The following is a 14,500-nucleotide window of genomic DNA, read 5'->3' on the forward strand; positions in this document are numbered from 1 at the left end:
TTATACTGATCTTATTATATCAACCATTGTTTACCGAACTCTTATTTATTATATGTCAATATCAATGGGTATAGATATGTACAAGGTGCTAAGAAATATGTCTGTTCAAAATAGTTATTTTTAAAAGTAAGTTTATCTTTTAACACACTGTGAATTTTCAGACTGTAAATTGCATTTCTAAATACGTTAGGCTGAATTAGCGACAAATGAACAATGTTATATGGTACATTAGTTCTACTTTTCTAATGTAGAAGCGTCTTCTCACAAATAACTTAAAGAGTGACGACCTTACAGTTTGGCATTATGATTTTAAATTGTCACATCCAGTTCTGCAAAAAAATAATAATTATTATGGTCGGCTATATTACCCAACATATTCAACTAACTAAATCAAATTCTTCACTTCAAATATCTAGTTTATCCTGTCTTATTAAAGTTCAAGTGAGGTGGAATATGCACTAATAATCACATGTTTCGTGAGAAGTATTTATGCTGGTTGGAATGTGGTGAACAGAGTTCGCCCTAAGCTGTAATCTTAGCAATATACATATGACAGCATGAATGTTCTTGTTCTATAAATGAGATCGCATCATGCTCCATAAATGTAATTCTTCTTGTTATTTCACCATAATGATTAATAGATGATAATATACTGATTTTAACAATATCCTTTATAGTGAAGTGGAGCGGTAATGGTCTCAAACCGGTGTTGTAAGAAATATCATTATTCTCAAAGTACATAAACCTATCCACTAAGTATCTTTTAGAGCTTAAAATGTTTTAGTGTATAATATGAATTTATACTAAATCCGAATTAAATGATCTTCCAACAAAACATTTGTTTGATAAGTATAGGGAACTGGTATTATAAACTCAAGAGATCTGTCATATCGGGCAAAGTAACATTATTATCATCTCCTACAATTGCCTTTAATCCGCTTAAAAATTAGCGGGAAATAATTAGAATAAACAGGATTTTTTAAAATAGATAATGTTGAAAAAGACCTAACTTTATAAATCCTTTCACAATATTGTTTGTGTTTTCACATTCCAGAAATATAGTCATCAAAAATTTCTGAAGGATATTACTTTGAACATGCGTAGGAATGAGAACGATCCTATATGCTTAGATTCATAGGAATGTAGTGCAATTCTCCTAAAGTGCCACACACATGTCTAGACTTACATGATAGCATGCGATTCTTAACTACTTTCTAATCGAACAAAAAACACGTAAGGAAATGAATGAAAACATAAAATTGTGTCTAAATTGTTTTCAGTTAGTTAACATATTTTTGAAATGAAATGATCAAACAATCATAGTAGAAGTTTCCTGGGCCTGATGAAAAGAGGCCCATCCCTGAACCTCCAGAGGCATCAGAATCAGCAACTAGAGTATCATCAGCTGAATTATTGAAAGCAATTAAATCTTTTCCTTCTGGGTCCGCCGGTGGAATGGATAGCCTCAGAGCTTCAATTCTAAAAGATTTAGTTCTATCACACGATTATGAATCTAGAGACCAGCTTATCAATGTTATCAGAGAACTGTTACACCTCATTATATCGGGAAATGTACCTACAACATTGAGACCGATATTCTTCGGTGCGTCGTTACTTGCCCTTAAGAAAAAAAGCGGAGGAATTCGGCCAATAGCCGTGGGCAATATTTGGAGACGATTGTCGGCCAAAATAATCTGCTACAAGATGCGCGAATCACTTATCGACATACTATATCCACACCAACTAGGAGTCTGTGTGCCATTTGGGGCGGAAGCAGCAGTACATGCAGCTCGCACATATTATTCTACTACGCACACCCAAGTGAAAGCATTTTTAAAAATCGATTTCAGAAATGCCTTCAATGAATTAAATCGAGATTCCATGTTGCTATCTGTTAAAAAGAATTTTCCAGCATATTTTTCGTACATCTCTCAATGCTATTCTCAACCAAGCAACCTATATATAGGAGATAACACTATTCTATCACAGCGAGGTGTTCAACAAGGTGATCCGTTAGGTCCAGCACTGTTTGCTATGACTCTCCAACCAATTGTTAATAACATAAACGCAGAGCTGAATGTCTGGTATTTGGATGATGGAACAATAGCTGGAAATACAGACGTAATACTACAAACATTAGACAACATTCGTACACACGCATCATCAATTGGGTTATCGCTAAATTGCTCCAAATGCGAAGTAGGATTCCTCGGTGCTACAGAAGAACAAATTAAGAACCTCTATGATATCTTTAATAAATCAGCACCTGGTATTCAGCTCCTTACAGCAAGTAATGCAGAGCTTTTAGGTTCAGCTATCTCAACAGAGGCACGGAGCAAAATGTTACTAGACAAAACCTCCAAACTAGAATTTTTTATGTCACGACTTTCCAAGCTTTCAGCCCATTCTGCTTTTTATCTGTTAAGGGCTTCATTTGGAATGCCGAGATTATTTTATTTCCTCCGATGCTCTCCATCTTGGAAGGAAGATGCCCTATTGGAAAAGTATGACGATACTCTTAAAACTGGTCTGGAATCCATCCTCAATTGTTCTCTTAATAACAACTCGTGGATACAAGCTTCTTTACCAGTCAAAAATGGAGGCCTTGGAATCCGTCGCGCCACAGATATGGCTATTCCGTCTTTTTTAGCGTCTTTCTACGGTGCAAGTCAAATAGTTAGTTCACTTCTTCAATGGGATAACGACGAAATCACCAATCCAGATGTGATGGACTGCATAGCTAAATGGACAAATTTAGTTGGGTTAGACCCTCCGGCTCTCGAAAAACGTAACAATCAGTCGGTTTGGGACGAGCCCATCGTTAATTGCCGTGCAGCTTCTTTATTGCAGACTACAAATAACATCAAAGATAAAGCCAGACTTTTAGCGGTCATGTCCCCAGAAAGCGGAGCATGGCTTCAAGCTCTACCATCACCATCTCTGGGCCTACACCTATCTAATGAGAGCTTCCGAGTATCAGTTGCACTACGGTTGGGAGCAGATATATGTGAACCACACCACTGCCCCATTTGTAACACCTTTGTTGATAAAAAAGGATTACACGGTTTGTCGTGCAAAAGCAGCGCAGGCAGACACCCACGTCATTCAAGTGTAAATGATATAATATTAAGAGCATTAATATCAGCAGGGATCCCAGCAGTGAGGGAACCGATTGGATGCAGCCGATCTGACGGAAAAAGACCCGATGGTATGACATTAGTACCTTGGAAGAAAGGAAAGGCATTGATTTGGGACTTCACATGTTCAGACACCTATGCCCCCTCCAACCTACAATATGCCTCAGTACAAGCTGGACTCGTAGCTGCTCGAAGAGCGAAAGAAAAAAGGAATAAATATAGCAATCTACTCGATAACTATTGCTTTGTCGCAATAGCAATTGAGTCTAGCGGTTCTTGGGAAGAAGAAGGCCTCAAATTTATAAAAGAAATCGGCCACCGTCTATCAATTAAATCAGGAGATAATCGAGCAAAAAGTTTCCTGATTCAACGCATAAGCATAGCCATTCAACGTGGGAACGTGTCGGCTATAATGGGAACGTTACCCACTAGTAAAGAGCTAGAAGAAGTCTTTCTTCTGTAATTGCGGAGAAGGGAGGTTAGGAGAAAAAACAAACATCATTGGTGCATCAATTTATGTAGCAACCGAGCAAGGAGTATGAAGAGACAGCTCACAGTCCATAAGTTTATATATATATATATATATATATATATATATATATATATATATATATATATATAAAACAGCATGAATGCTGTACCGTACGTCAAGACATTGACATAACATGACAGGTTGGAGCCTTTGAAAACAGAAGATTTAGTAGTACCTGCCGAACATCATGGGAACAAAGTACCGAAGAATAGATATTTACTGTTTCATTTGAAATTTTCAATATAACAGTTTTTTTTAATAATCATTGTTATTTTACAATTCTTATGTAATTACTTATGGTTGTATCTAATTGTTTTAAATTATTGTTATCATAGTAGAATCTTCAATAAAAATAAATTCAATTCAATTAAATTAAAATAATAATGAAACAAAAATGAAGAAATAAAGTTTTAAGTAGAAGCAAATTCAATTTAAGTAGTTACAAAATAATTATTTTCGTGTTACGTGCCATGAGTGCAAACAATTTCCAAGAAAAGATTTAAAACTTTTCCCAGCGAATTAAACTACCATGCATTCATATTTTCATAAACTGAATGATTAGAACAAGTGAATTATATTCTCAAACTAAAACAACTTTTTCATAGAGTGAAGTGTTAAGTACAAAAGCTTTAAAATTATCAGCCAGTTGAAATACAACTTACAATTTTCCGCCAATTACATTATACTATGAATTTGTTCGATAGTTTAAATTTCAGTTATGTAGTTTGTATAGCAATCTATGTTAAGTTTCAATTTATAAGCTTAACTTTTCAATACAATAAATATATATTCTTCATTACCTTATGAAGACAATTGACCTATAAATTTATCCACTTGTGCACATACTATAGTAAAGCCAAATCTTAGCAAGTAAATAGAATTCCTAATTTCAAAATGGACTGCTACATGGTAACATTGTCACGTCCTTTACTCTTACACGTGACCATACGTTGAGTTGTTTCTATTTCCGACGAGAAATCTGAACAAAAATTCCAATATTTACTTTACTTATTTGTCAGTCATGGAAGGGCTCAATATGAACCATTCATTATAAGGATAGACCAAGTAGACAAATGTAAAAACAATATATAATTACTTCTTCTTTTTCTATTATCCGTTTTCTGTATAACTTCATTAAACATTAATAGCAGCATTTCTCCTATATTAATCTCTCATTTTGTGCTACTTTGATTTAATATTAAGTAAAATCATGAATTTTTACTATACAATTAGGTCACCTTTGTATTTTTCATATGATAGAAGAAAAATTTACTAATTTGCTTTAAATACTAAATAATACAGTATTAGGATTTTATCTATAATCTTATATTTAACAATTATCTTCATCTTATATTTATTAATCCTTATATTTAACTTCAGTCTACTTTATTTTTAATTTTTAGATTGTTTTTGTATATACTTACAGAATTGTCTTTGTATACTCTTTAGCAGGAGGTGATTTGGAAGGTGATGTAGAAGGGACGGAACAAGAAAATGAGAAAGTGGAAGAAAAATACATCGGACAAGGTACATGCTGCTTGATTTAATAATTTATCTATTTTAAAAATATAATGTTCACTAATTATTACTTTACAAAAAATGAATAGGACTGTTTGACTTGTTAATTACATTTTTAAAGTAAACTGATATAATAAGTCACAAGAAATAATGTCAGAGAACCAAATATGTTCTTAAGACATGTTGGAGACTCGCTTTTTCAACCAATCTAATGACTGGGTATCTTCGCCTTTATATAAGTCTTAAACAATTATGATGTAAGGAGTTCTACAACATCTATAAATTTGTCTAGCTACAGTTGGTGCGATCCGTCCCGGGTTCGATTCCCGGTGGGGGCACTCGGTCGAAGAAGTGTAAAACGCTTTTTCAGACCCGCCACCCTGAATGAGGTTTTCCAGTATTTTCCTCATTCACACCAGACAAATGTCGGGTTGGTACCAAAATTATAGGTCCCAGCCTGCTTCCTTCCTCTTCCTTCCACAATCCTTTCTTCCTTCCCTTTCCCAGGATTGTATGCTCGCCAAAGAGACGTCATCCGTCAACACGTGAAGGGCTAAATGGCCTTAAATGCCGAAAGCTTAGAAATCTAAATTCTAAAATCCTCTTGGTACAGTTGTTTCTTCACGCTGAAGATATTTTTTAGGGATACATGATATTAAAAAGAATCATATGTTGATCATCAATATACACATTTTATGCAGAGCTGAAAGTTTCAATTTTAACATTATTATAAATGTTGAATTCTTAGAAAAGCGTATCAAGTCAACAGAATAATCTCCTATAAAGAACAATACTCATAAAAAAGGTTTTCTTTGTCTTTTGACTATAATTTCCTTCTGACTCAACTATAGTATGATCATTCTCATGTATTTTCCTTTGTTCAATCCCCCATGAACACAATTCCTGCTTACGAGCAACAGTTTCTTAAATTTCATATGCTGTCGCGAACGCATTCTTCACTCGACCCGTTTCATGTCACTTGCACTCCCTCTTGGTCCACTACTTCTAGCCTTCTCATACATATTAACATAATAAATATCTTAGATTTCCATGCCAATTGCAATATCCCTCGTCCGTGCTGTTTCGGATTATCCACCCTAAATGTTTGTTGCGCACCCGTTTCACTTTCACTGGTGCCAATTATATGACACATAAATATATTTCACTTGGACAAGTTACAATGTACATTTCCGGACTATTTACGATAAGTGCCACTACATAAAATATTTACAATGACAAGTAACTTATTTTTTATGATGTTTTATACTTTTTACTTTCTAACGTATCTCATTTGTTTGCAATTCGTCCTCGAATGTGTTCCAGAACCTTTCTATGCTACGTATGTAACATAAAACTTTACATAACACTGTTGGTAAATTTTAATATTGCGATTCAATTAACTTAAAGGATAATGAACTGATTCATGGAGTAGTGGAAGTGGAAGATAATGTACAAATATCTTATTAGGAAAATTTAAAATTAATACTAGGTTGTAGAAATGGTGTCTATGATACGGCCATTAGCTAGTCAGCTACAGTCAATGTAGAAATCATTAACACATTTTAGTTACTTCGTATGTACGAAATAACTTGTTTATATCTCCATTGATTAATTCCAGTTTCTGTCCCAACACATTGAGGAATACCATAATCTAATATTTCAAACACGTCTAGAAAAATTGTGTTACATACAATAAAAGAAAGGAAATAATTGAGTTATATGCAGCGAAAGAAATAAGTACCAACATCAAGCAACGTATACTGCTGTCAAATTAGACGAATTTATATTATCAAATGTTAGATCCTTTTTTTTCTTAGACAATTAACTTCTCTTAATGTTTCTCCTTATATGCTCTATACTACGAAATATAATCCGGTGATAAATCTTTTGATTTGGATTGCTCAAATATTTTATTTATAATTACTAGTTCATAGATGTATTCAAATTAACAATTTTACTTTTCATAGAAAGGAGGTGATTACAAGACATTCAAATGTCTGGATTAAATACTAGTTTGCTCACTCTTTCTATAGCTGAAAATGAATGATTACTGAATGCTAGTAGTATGCTTAACTTGATATAATCCTACTACTCAATATACACGGAAATTTAATGATTCTATAGTAGTCCGAGATGTTCAAGGAGTAAATTAGTTAGTTCAGAAATTTCTCCAGCATAATCTAATAAAGTTTTGTTGTGTTGACATCCCCTTTCATGAAACACTCACAAAGAGGAAACAAAGTAACTCACAGAAAAGTGATGTAGGGTTATTGTGAATTTTCAATATCGCCAATCAGGCACGATGCATACATATTCAATCACAGTTCGTCAAGTATGAAAGAGAAGTAAAGTAGATTTTTCGTACTTCCCTTTAGTATTGTAACATGGGTCTGCCAGCACCTACATTAAATCATCAAATGGTATCAATGATCATTATGTATTTTGAAGAGTACCGTGAATGAATACTCAGTCATGCGTTGATTCCAGTAGAACAAGTTGGGATATCTAACTCTGCGCAATGAATACCGCAATATGTGAATAGCACAACAATTTTTAACAATAGATCACACATGACAGCGGCATATTCTCATGTGTCATGCAAGAGTGAACATTGTAAATGAATGTTTTTTATGATAATGGCTCTTTAGATCATTTTGTAAGCATATGATGGCAACTTTATTCGATGCAACTTTATTCGCCTAAGATTAAACGAATTAAACATAAATAGTACTTGCTTTCCACAAAGATTCAGTGATTTATTAGAACGAAAGGAAAACTAATACTAAACGAAACTGACAGCTTTACCTGTCTCATTCAATATAAATCATTTAAATTACGAATTTAATTATTAAATTCGATACGTATGGAACAAAAATTAATAATTTGTACACTATAGGAGAAAGGACTTCACATTTATTATTAACCACCTCCCAGAAGATTTAGTATTCCTGATTTAACCATAAGCCTCTGTAGCGCAAATACATTACAGATTCTAAATTTAAAATTAAAGAAAAAGTAGCTGGAATTCATCTGTAGTCTAATGTGACAAACTTGGAATACGTTTGATCACCAGGAGGAATTATCTATTTGTAATCATTATTCTAATATATTCATTCAGAATCCAAATTATATTATCGACTTCCTCTTCATTATCACTAATCTACATATATAGGTGAGAATTTATGCCAGTAATGACGACCATCAATATGTTTTATAGATAAATATTTTTTATTTAATTACGCACTTTATTTTCTATTTAATATTAACTTCTAAATTAAAGATTTGTTAAAATTTGGCTGAAAATTACTCCAAAAAGTAACATTGTTACTAGTTTCTTTTCATTTTTATTTATTCTATAAATTTATTTGTTATGGTATTCTTATTTTTATCAGTAGTAAACTTATTAAAAAATGATGCCGTAGTTTTCTATCCTATAAGAACAAAACATACACACACACACATAAATAAATACGTAATATACAGTATATATATTTCTTAAATTTTGATCTACTACACTTTTATCAATCTTTGTTTTCTCTGACCAGTACATTATTTGCGAAATATATTTTTGCCATTCTCTGTATGTAAGATGAATGCCAAAAAATATCCTAAACACGTGTTTCTAAGTTTCACTGAAAATATTTCATCTCCCGAAAAGATAAAAATAAATTTGCTGCCTCTTTCTCTGATTTATATCGTGGGAGTACTTACATTTCTATACGAGTTTTCCATAACTTTGTACTAATTTAGTAAATCATAATATTTTGCCTTCAATGCGTCAAAGGATGAGTATCTCTTTAGCTCATATTGTATACATTTCATCTTCAAAATTTCTGTCTCAAGTGCATTCTAGAACTTACAAGATTAATTTTTCGATATAGTTAATGACTCTTATAATTTAGTAAATCCTGTTAAATTTTCTACGTACTTGATTGTACAGAACTTTGTGCTTTTCCTTTCAACTTGGTTATTAGTGGTTAAGTTTCACGTATTCTGAGGGATTATCTGCGGTTGCAATTCGAGAATATTCTAAGTGCATTGATCCATTAACTCATAACAGTTTTACATTCCTCTGAAGTGAGTTCCCCATGTCTTAGGCATCTTGGTCATCTTGGTCATTAAATGTGTATTATATGGAAAATTTCATATATATATATATATATATATATATAATCTTATTAGTCTCATGGTATTTAGCACAAACAATTGTCTGTATACACCAAAATTTATATATTTAAATGCTATGTTTATATGCTTGTTCCCAATCCTTTCGACAATGAGATTTCAAAAACCTAAGTGGTACAAACCTGCCGTTTTCACTGGTCGATTCCAAGTATTGTTCAGATTGACCAGTTCTAATTGAATATTTAAAACAAACTTGGCCATTATTCCTTTATTAAATTTTTGAGGGCTACAGTAGAAGTGTTCAATTTTAACAAAATAAAGCAACATATTTGGTCTGTTATTCCTAGTTGTATGTAGGGGTTATATATCCGTCAGACGTTTGTTTCCTGGACAAATGATAATAAAGAACGAAGAATAACCATTTCTCCAGGCTAAGAATAATCTTTATTGTTTGGAAAGTTTCCCCAATGACCAGCATATATCACTGATTTTATAATTAATTGTGTATGTAATGTATTTGCTTATTACATACTGCGTACAACAAGAAAGAAAATACTGATCATACATGAATCAGAAACTCCAACCGCAAGTAGGTTCAAATCTTTCAAACGGTGCGAGATATTGAAAAATTCTCTACTTTATGGTACCCTTTGCCGGTTTTTATGGTACTCCTTGCCGTCATGTCTTTCACTTGTGTCTGTAAAGGGACATGTAGAGATGTGAGGGATGACAAGGAAATTCATACTCATATGAGAATGATGCGTTCTATGGGAGCGCAGGTTCAGCTAGTCTATACAGGTTGTTTTAAAACAGCACCGACAACGTTTGGAAGGTGATTCCTGACACCAAAATAAGACACAGTATAAATCACCCTGGATGCACAAATACTCTCTTTCCGAGCTATAGGCTGCCGAAAACATGAAAGAATGAACTTTAAAGATCCATAGCTCTACAACTATGGGATCTGCTCTAGTCGAGACAAGACTTCACTTAGAAATTAATATGCTTTAATACGTGTTTAATACATGTACTAATACATGTTTCAGAATCCTAAGGTACTCACGCAACAAGTTACATGCGGGGAGTTAGGCTACTGGCATTTAATTTGACGTACGTACCAGCTTCCTCTATCTTGGTGTCAGTAATCAACTCACAAACGTTGTCGAAGTTGTTTTCAGACACACTGTATATTAAAATGCAGGATTTTACATGTTTGTCATCAAAAGAAATTATATATTTGGCTCCAATCTTTTCGACAACGAGATCTAGAAAACCACAAGTGCTATAATAGAAACGTGCCGTTTTCCCTGCTCGGTTCCAAATTTTGTGCAGATTGTCCAGTTTGCATTGAAATTTTCAGAAACCCTACCGTTATTGTTCTATTCAACATTTTAGGGGAATTTTGAGCCCATAACATTAACATTGTTGCAAGCCGAAACTATGGTGTTAGGCAACCTGTTAGTAAAGTTATGAATGGCGGGTTGAAGTTCATTGCAGGCGCTTTGCTTAAATCTAAATGGCAAAACCTAGTGCATTCTTGCAACTTCAAAGGCCTCAAGAGACGCAACGAGCCGTACTCGGATGGATATGCATTTATTAGATAAATACGTTCCACTTGGTATCGTGTAATTTCTACATATTTGCTACAAACTCACTCCAGCATCAATACATAGCAGATCACTTCCTTTGTGAGTCTTCTATCGTTTACGTGTGTGAGTAAGGAGACATGCACAGTGGAAAGGAGATTCATGGTCACAATAGAATTTTGCACTGAGTAGACAGCATGGGTTCAGCTCATTATAACTGTAATGTTATTATTGGTTTAACATTTGAAACTTGTGGATAGCACAGTGATAAAGTTTTCATGCTTTATACAGATGTAGTTTTTTTTCTGTCATCTGTGAAAACTTCGCCATCGTTTGTTCGAGTCTAACTAAATATCTAAAACTGTTGCCTGATTTAAAGCAATTAATTTCAATGAGTTACTAATATTATATAGCGGTGTCAAAAATATGTGCACACATTTAAATATATATTTTAACTATGCGCGTTGTGAAAGTTGTCATGATACTGAAAAGCAAGGTGTCAATCTATCGATTCACAATAATCTAACAGTATTAAGTGATTGATTTAATAGATCTTTGTCAACATATTTCTGAGAATTCTACAAATACTTTTGTATCTTTTCTATCAGCGCTGTTACAAGTCCTAAGAGAATTCGTTTTCTGAATGCATCATGAAAATTGTTGCTTTGTATATTATGTTTCACTTTTCTGATTATTTTCTTTTCTCACGAACTTCACTACAAAATACATTTAGTTCTGAAACATAAAAACGCAATAATAATGAAACACTTATGCATTAAATTATGTAGCTTGTATCTAATATGACTAATTAAGGAAATTGAACAATATGTGACCACAAATAGTCTGTAGAAAATTACATTAATTCTATTATATTCAGAGTGTGAAAGATAAGCACGTTTATATTGAAATAGGCTTTCAGTACAGTGTTTCTATAATATATATGTTGCAACTAAACATTTTGTCCCTAAATAGCCAAAACTCTTTTATAGCAGGTTTCGAATACAAGTGATTGTTTCACATAAAACTGTTATATCAATCCTGTCCTTCAATTATAAATTTAAGTGCTACTGTGTTAGTCTCCATACTTAAGACATTATAATAACAAAAACCATACTTACATTTCACATATTTCTGTAATAGATGCAAAACGCTATATGATAAAGTGTGTAAAGCTAAGCATTACAAATATATATACAGTCGAAAATCGTTAGTTCTTATACTCGAAATGAATTAAAATTACTTACTATGAAGAAAACTTATATGTGAAGGAAGTGTTTATTTTTATTTGAAGTTGTTATTAAAGTACCTCTAACATGAATTGTGAATTTTTATTTTCTTATTTTATTTACCAATTCAGCGATTTACCAATAATTTTCTATATTTCCAGTCACCAATAATCATACTAATGCAGCTACGAAGGACGAAATTGGTACGTATTATTTCTTTAAATGAAATTGCTTACAGAAACTCCTAAATATAATGAGAATATTTACCAAAAAGTCATAAAGAAAAATATAATAATATATTCAATTGTGTATTCTGAAAAGATAACCTCGTTTTTAAGCAAAACGTGAAACTAATTTCTTCCTGAGATTTACCATGATTAAAAGAGTATAAAATGAAATAATAATTTTGAAAGCAAAACCATGGAAGAATATTCAAATACTATTTAACATAAATGTATAAAACACCATAGATAGAAAACGCATTCTTAGTATATAACTGCGATGTGTGTAACAAAATGACCTAGTTACTTTCCAAAAATTATGAGCAATTTTAAACAGGTTTGGCATACCTTTATATTGGCACATATAATTGCCACACAGAAATTTGGCACATATAATTGCAAGCCTGAATTTATTAAGGCCCTTAATATTATGAATTTCGCAACAAAGCATGTCTGCTTATAAATAACGCGTTTTTAGTAATAGCAGAGGAATTCATAAAAAAAGTAACGAGATTTTCGAGCAGAACTCACAGTTCACTCTTTGAAATACCCAGCTTCCCTTTGGAACGCAATAATACCTTCAAAACAAATTAGTATCTCAGCAAATGTAGAAAACTCTTTGTTCAAGGTAACGCTTTCTAACCTCAAACTTCTCACCAACATGCGTTTGTAAGAAGTATGTTATCTATCCACACACATAAAGGAAATCGTTCTATTAAATTCGATACTAATGCATTTTAAGTTGCTTCTTTTTCTGGTGATTCAATACATTTTCAGCTGCTTTGATACCCACTTGGTGACTTATTTTTATTTGGTTACTATTCAGTAATTTTTGTTGTACTCTTTTATGGTATAAGAACTATAGGAGATGAGAGGAAATTCCAATGTTATTCATCCTTAGTGAAAATTACTTCTTACATGGATTCATAAGATTTTCGTGAATCTGTAAATAAATCCAAAGTTCTGGAGTTCAGAATATTAGTATCAGCCATCTAGGGAACAAAAATGTTCGGGTGAACAAAACTTGGTGAGAGAACATTTTATTTCTTCGCACTTTGTTATTACATTAATAAACTTTATGTTGTCTTGGGACACCAGAATGATTTTACACAGCTCTACACTGGCTTTTAAACAGATTTAGACAGTACACTGGGTACATGTGCCTAGAAATTTGTTCTTGGTATAATATTGCATTGTCACTTGATAAACTGATTACTTTGAATTTATTACATATAATTGGAAAATTACAACGAATTGTATAAAGTTACAAACAGTATGAGAAACATAAGCTCTCTCCTGTAACTCCGATAATAAATATGTCGCATATTTTAATTGTGATGTTAATATGTTGATCTGTATCAGTTACTCTTATGTTCAAAATAATCTTCCCTCTGACTACATACCCAAAAATATTTTGCTATTTTCTTTCAGTAGAAATAATATATACCAGATATGCATTCTCGTGGAAACCAATTGACTCTCAACTAAATTATATTGAGTAACTCCTCATACTGTGTCCTGCTCCTAATCAGTGTTATGTGTGTCTAAGAAAACTATAGTATGAAAATTACAGGTACAGTATATGATATAAAATCAAAGGGTTCTTGTTTATGATAGTATTAGAGAAAAACGGATAACCAATTTGAAATAAATCTTCAATATATTTACCTTCTACAATAAACTGAATGTTTAGTATGCTACACTGATTAAAATACACATAATAAAGTGGGCGTTGGATTAAAATTATGAAAGAAATTTAGTTTATTACGATTGTCTCAACAAGGATAGATGAAATTGGATGTATAAATTCGTCATTGGACGCATAATTTCATTATAATGTAAACGAAACTGTGTTAAAACTTTTTTGGTAATTTCCATATAAAGGAAGAAGGTGGAGTTTTTCATAATTTATTTCTCACACTGAAAACTATTTCGCTTGCTCTTCATTATCACGTAATGATATAACTATTGAACGGTTATGAAATGATTTTTAAACGTATTTGGTACCTACATTCAGCTGAGATTTTATCATGTGCATTTATTAATGGGCCTACCATAAGAAGGTTGCAAGGTATTTACTACAGTAATACATATAATATAAAATGTATATTTTAATAATACAGCATATCACGAACTTACCTACTTCGGAATACAT

The 14,500-nt window shown here is 32.5% G+C and overlaps 1 protein-coding gene across 1 annotated transcript in view; it reads left to right on the plus strand.

Annotated features, from left to right (window-relative positions):
- The window catches only part of LOC145683623 (uncharacterized), a gene marked incomplete at its 3' end in the record, with an annotated part of 551,164 nt that overhangs the window by 317,968 nt on the left and 218,696 nt on the right, over positions 1–14,500 (plus strand). The window contains 2 exon segments of the mRNA XM_081754960.1: positions 5,119–5,196; positions 12,286–12,327. Coding sequence (XP_081611086.1) covers positions 5,119–5,196; positions 12,286–12,327 — 120 coding nt within the window.

The sequence above is a fragment of the Thermobia domestica genome, chromosome 4 (genome assembly GCF_964235325.1).
Source record: "Thermobia domestica chromosome 4, izTheDome1.hap1.1, whole genome shotgun sequence".
Taxonomy (NCBI): domain Eukaryota; kingdom Metazoa; phylum Arthropoda; class Insecta; order Zygentoma; family Lepismatidae; genus Thermobia; species Thermobia domestica.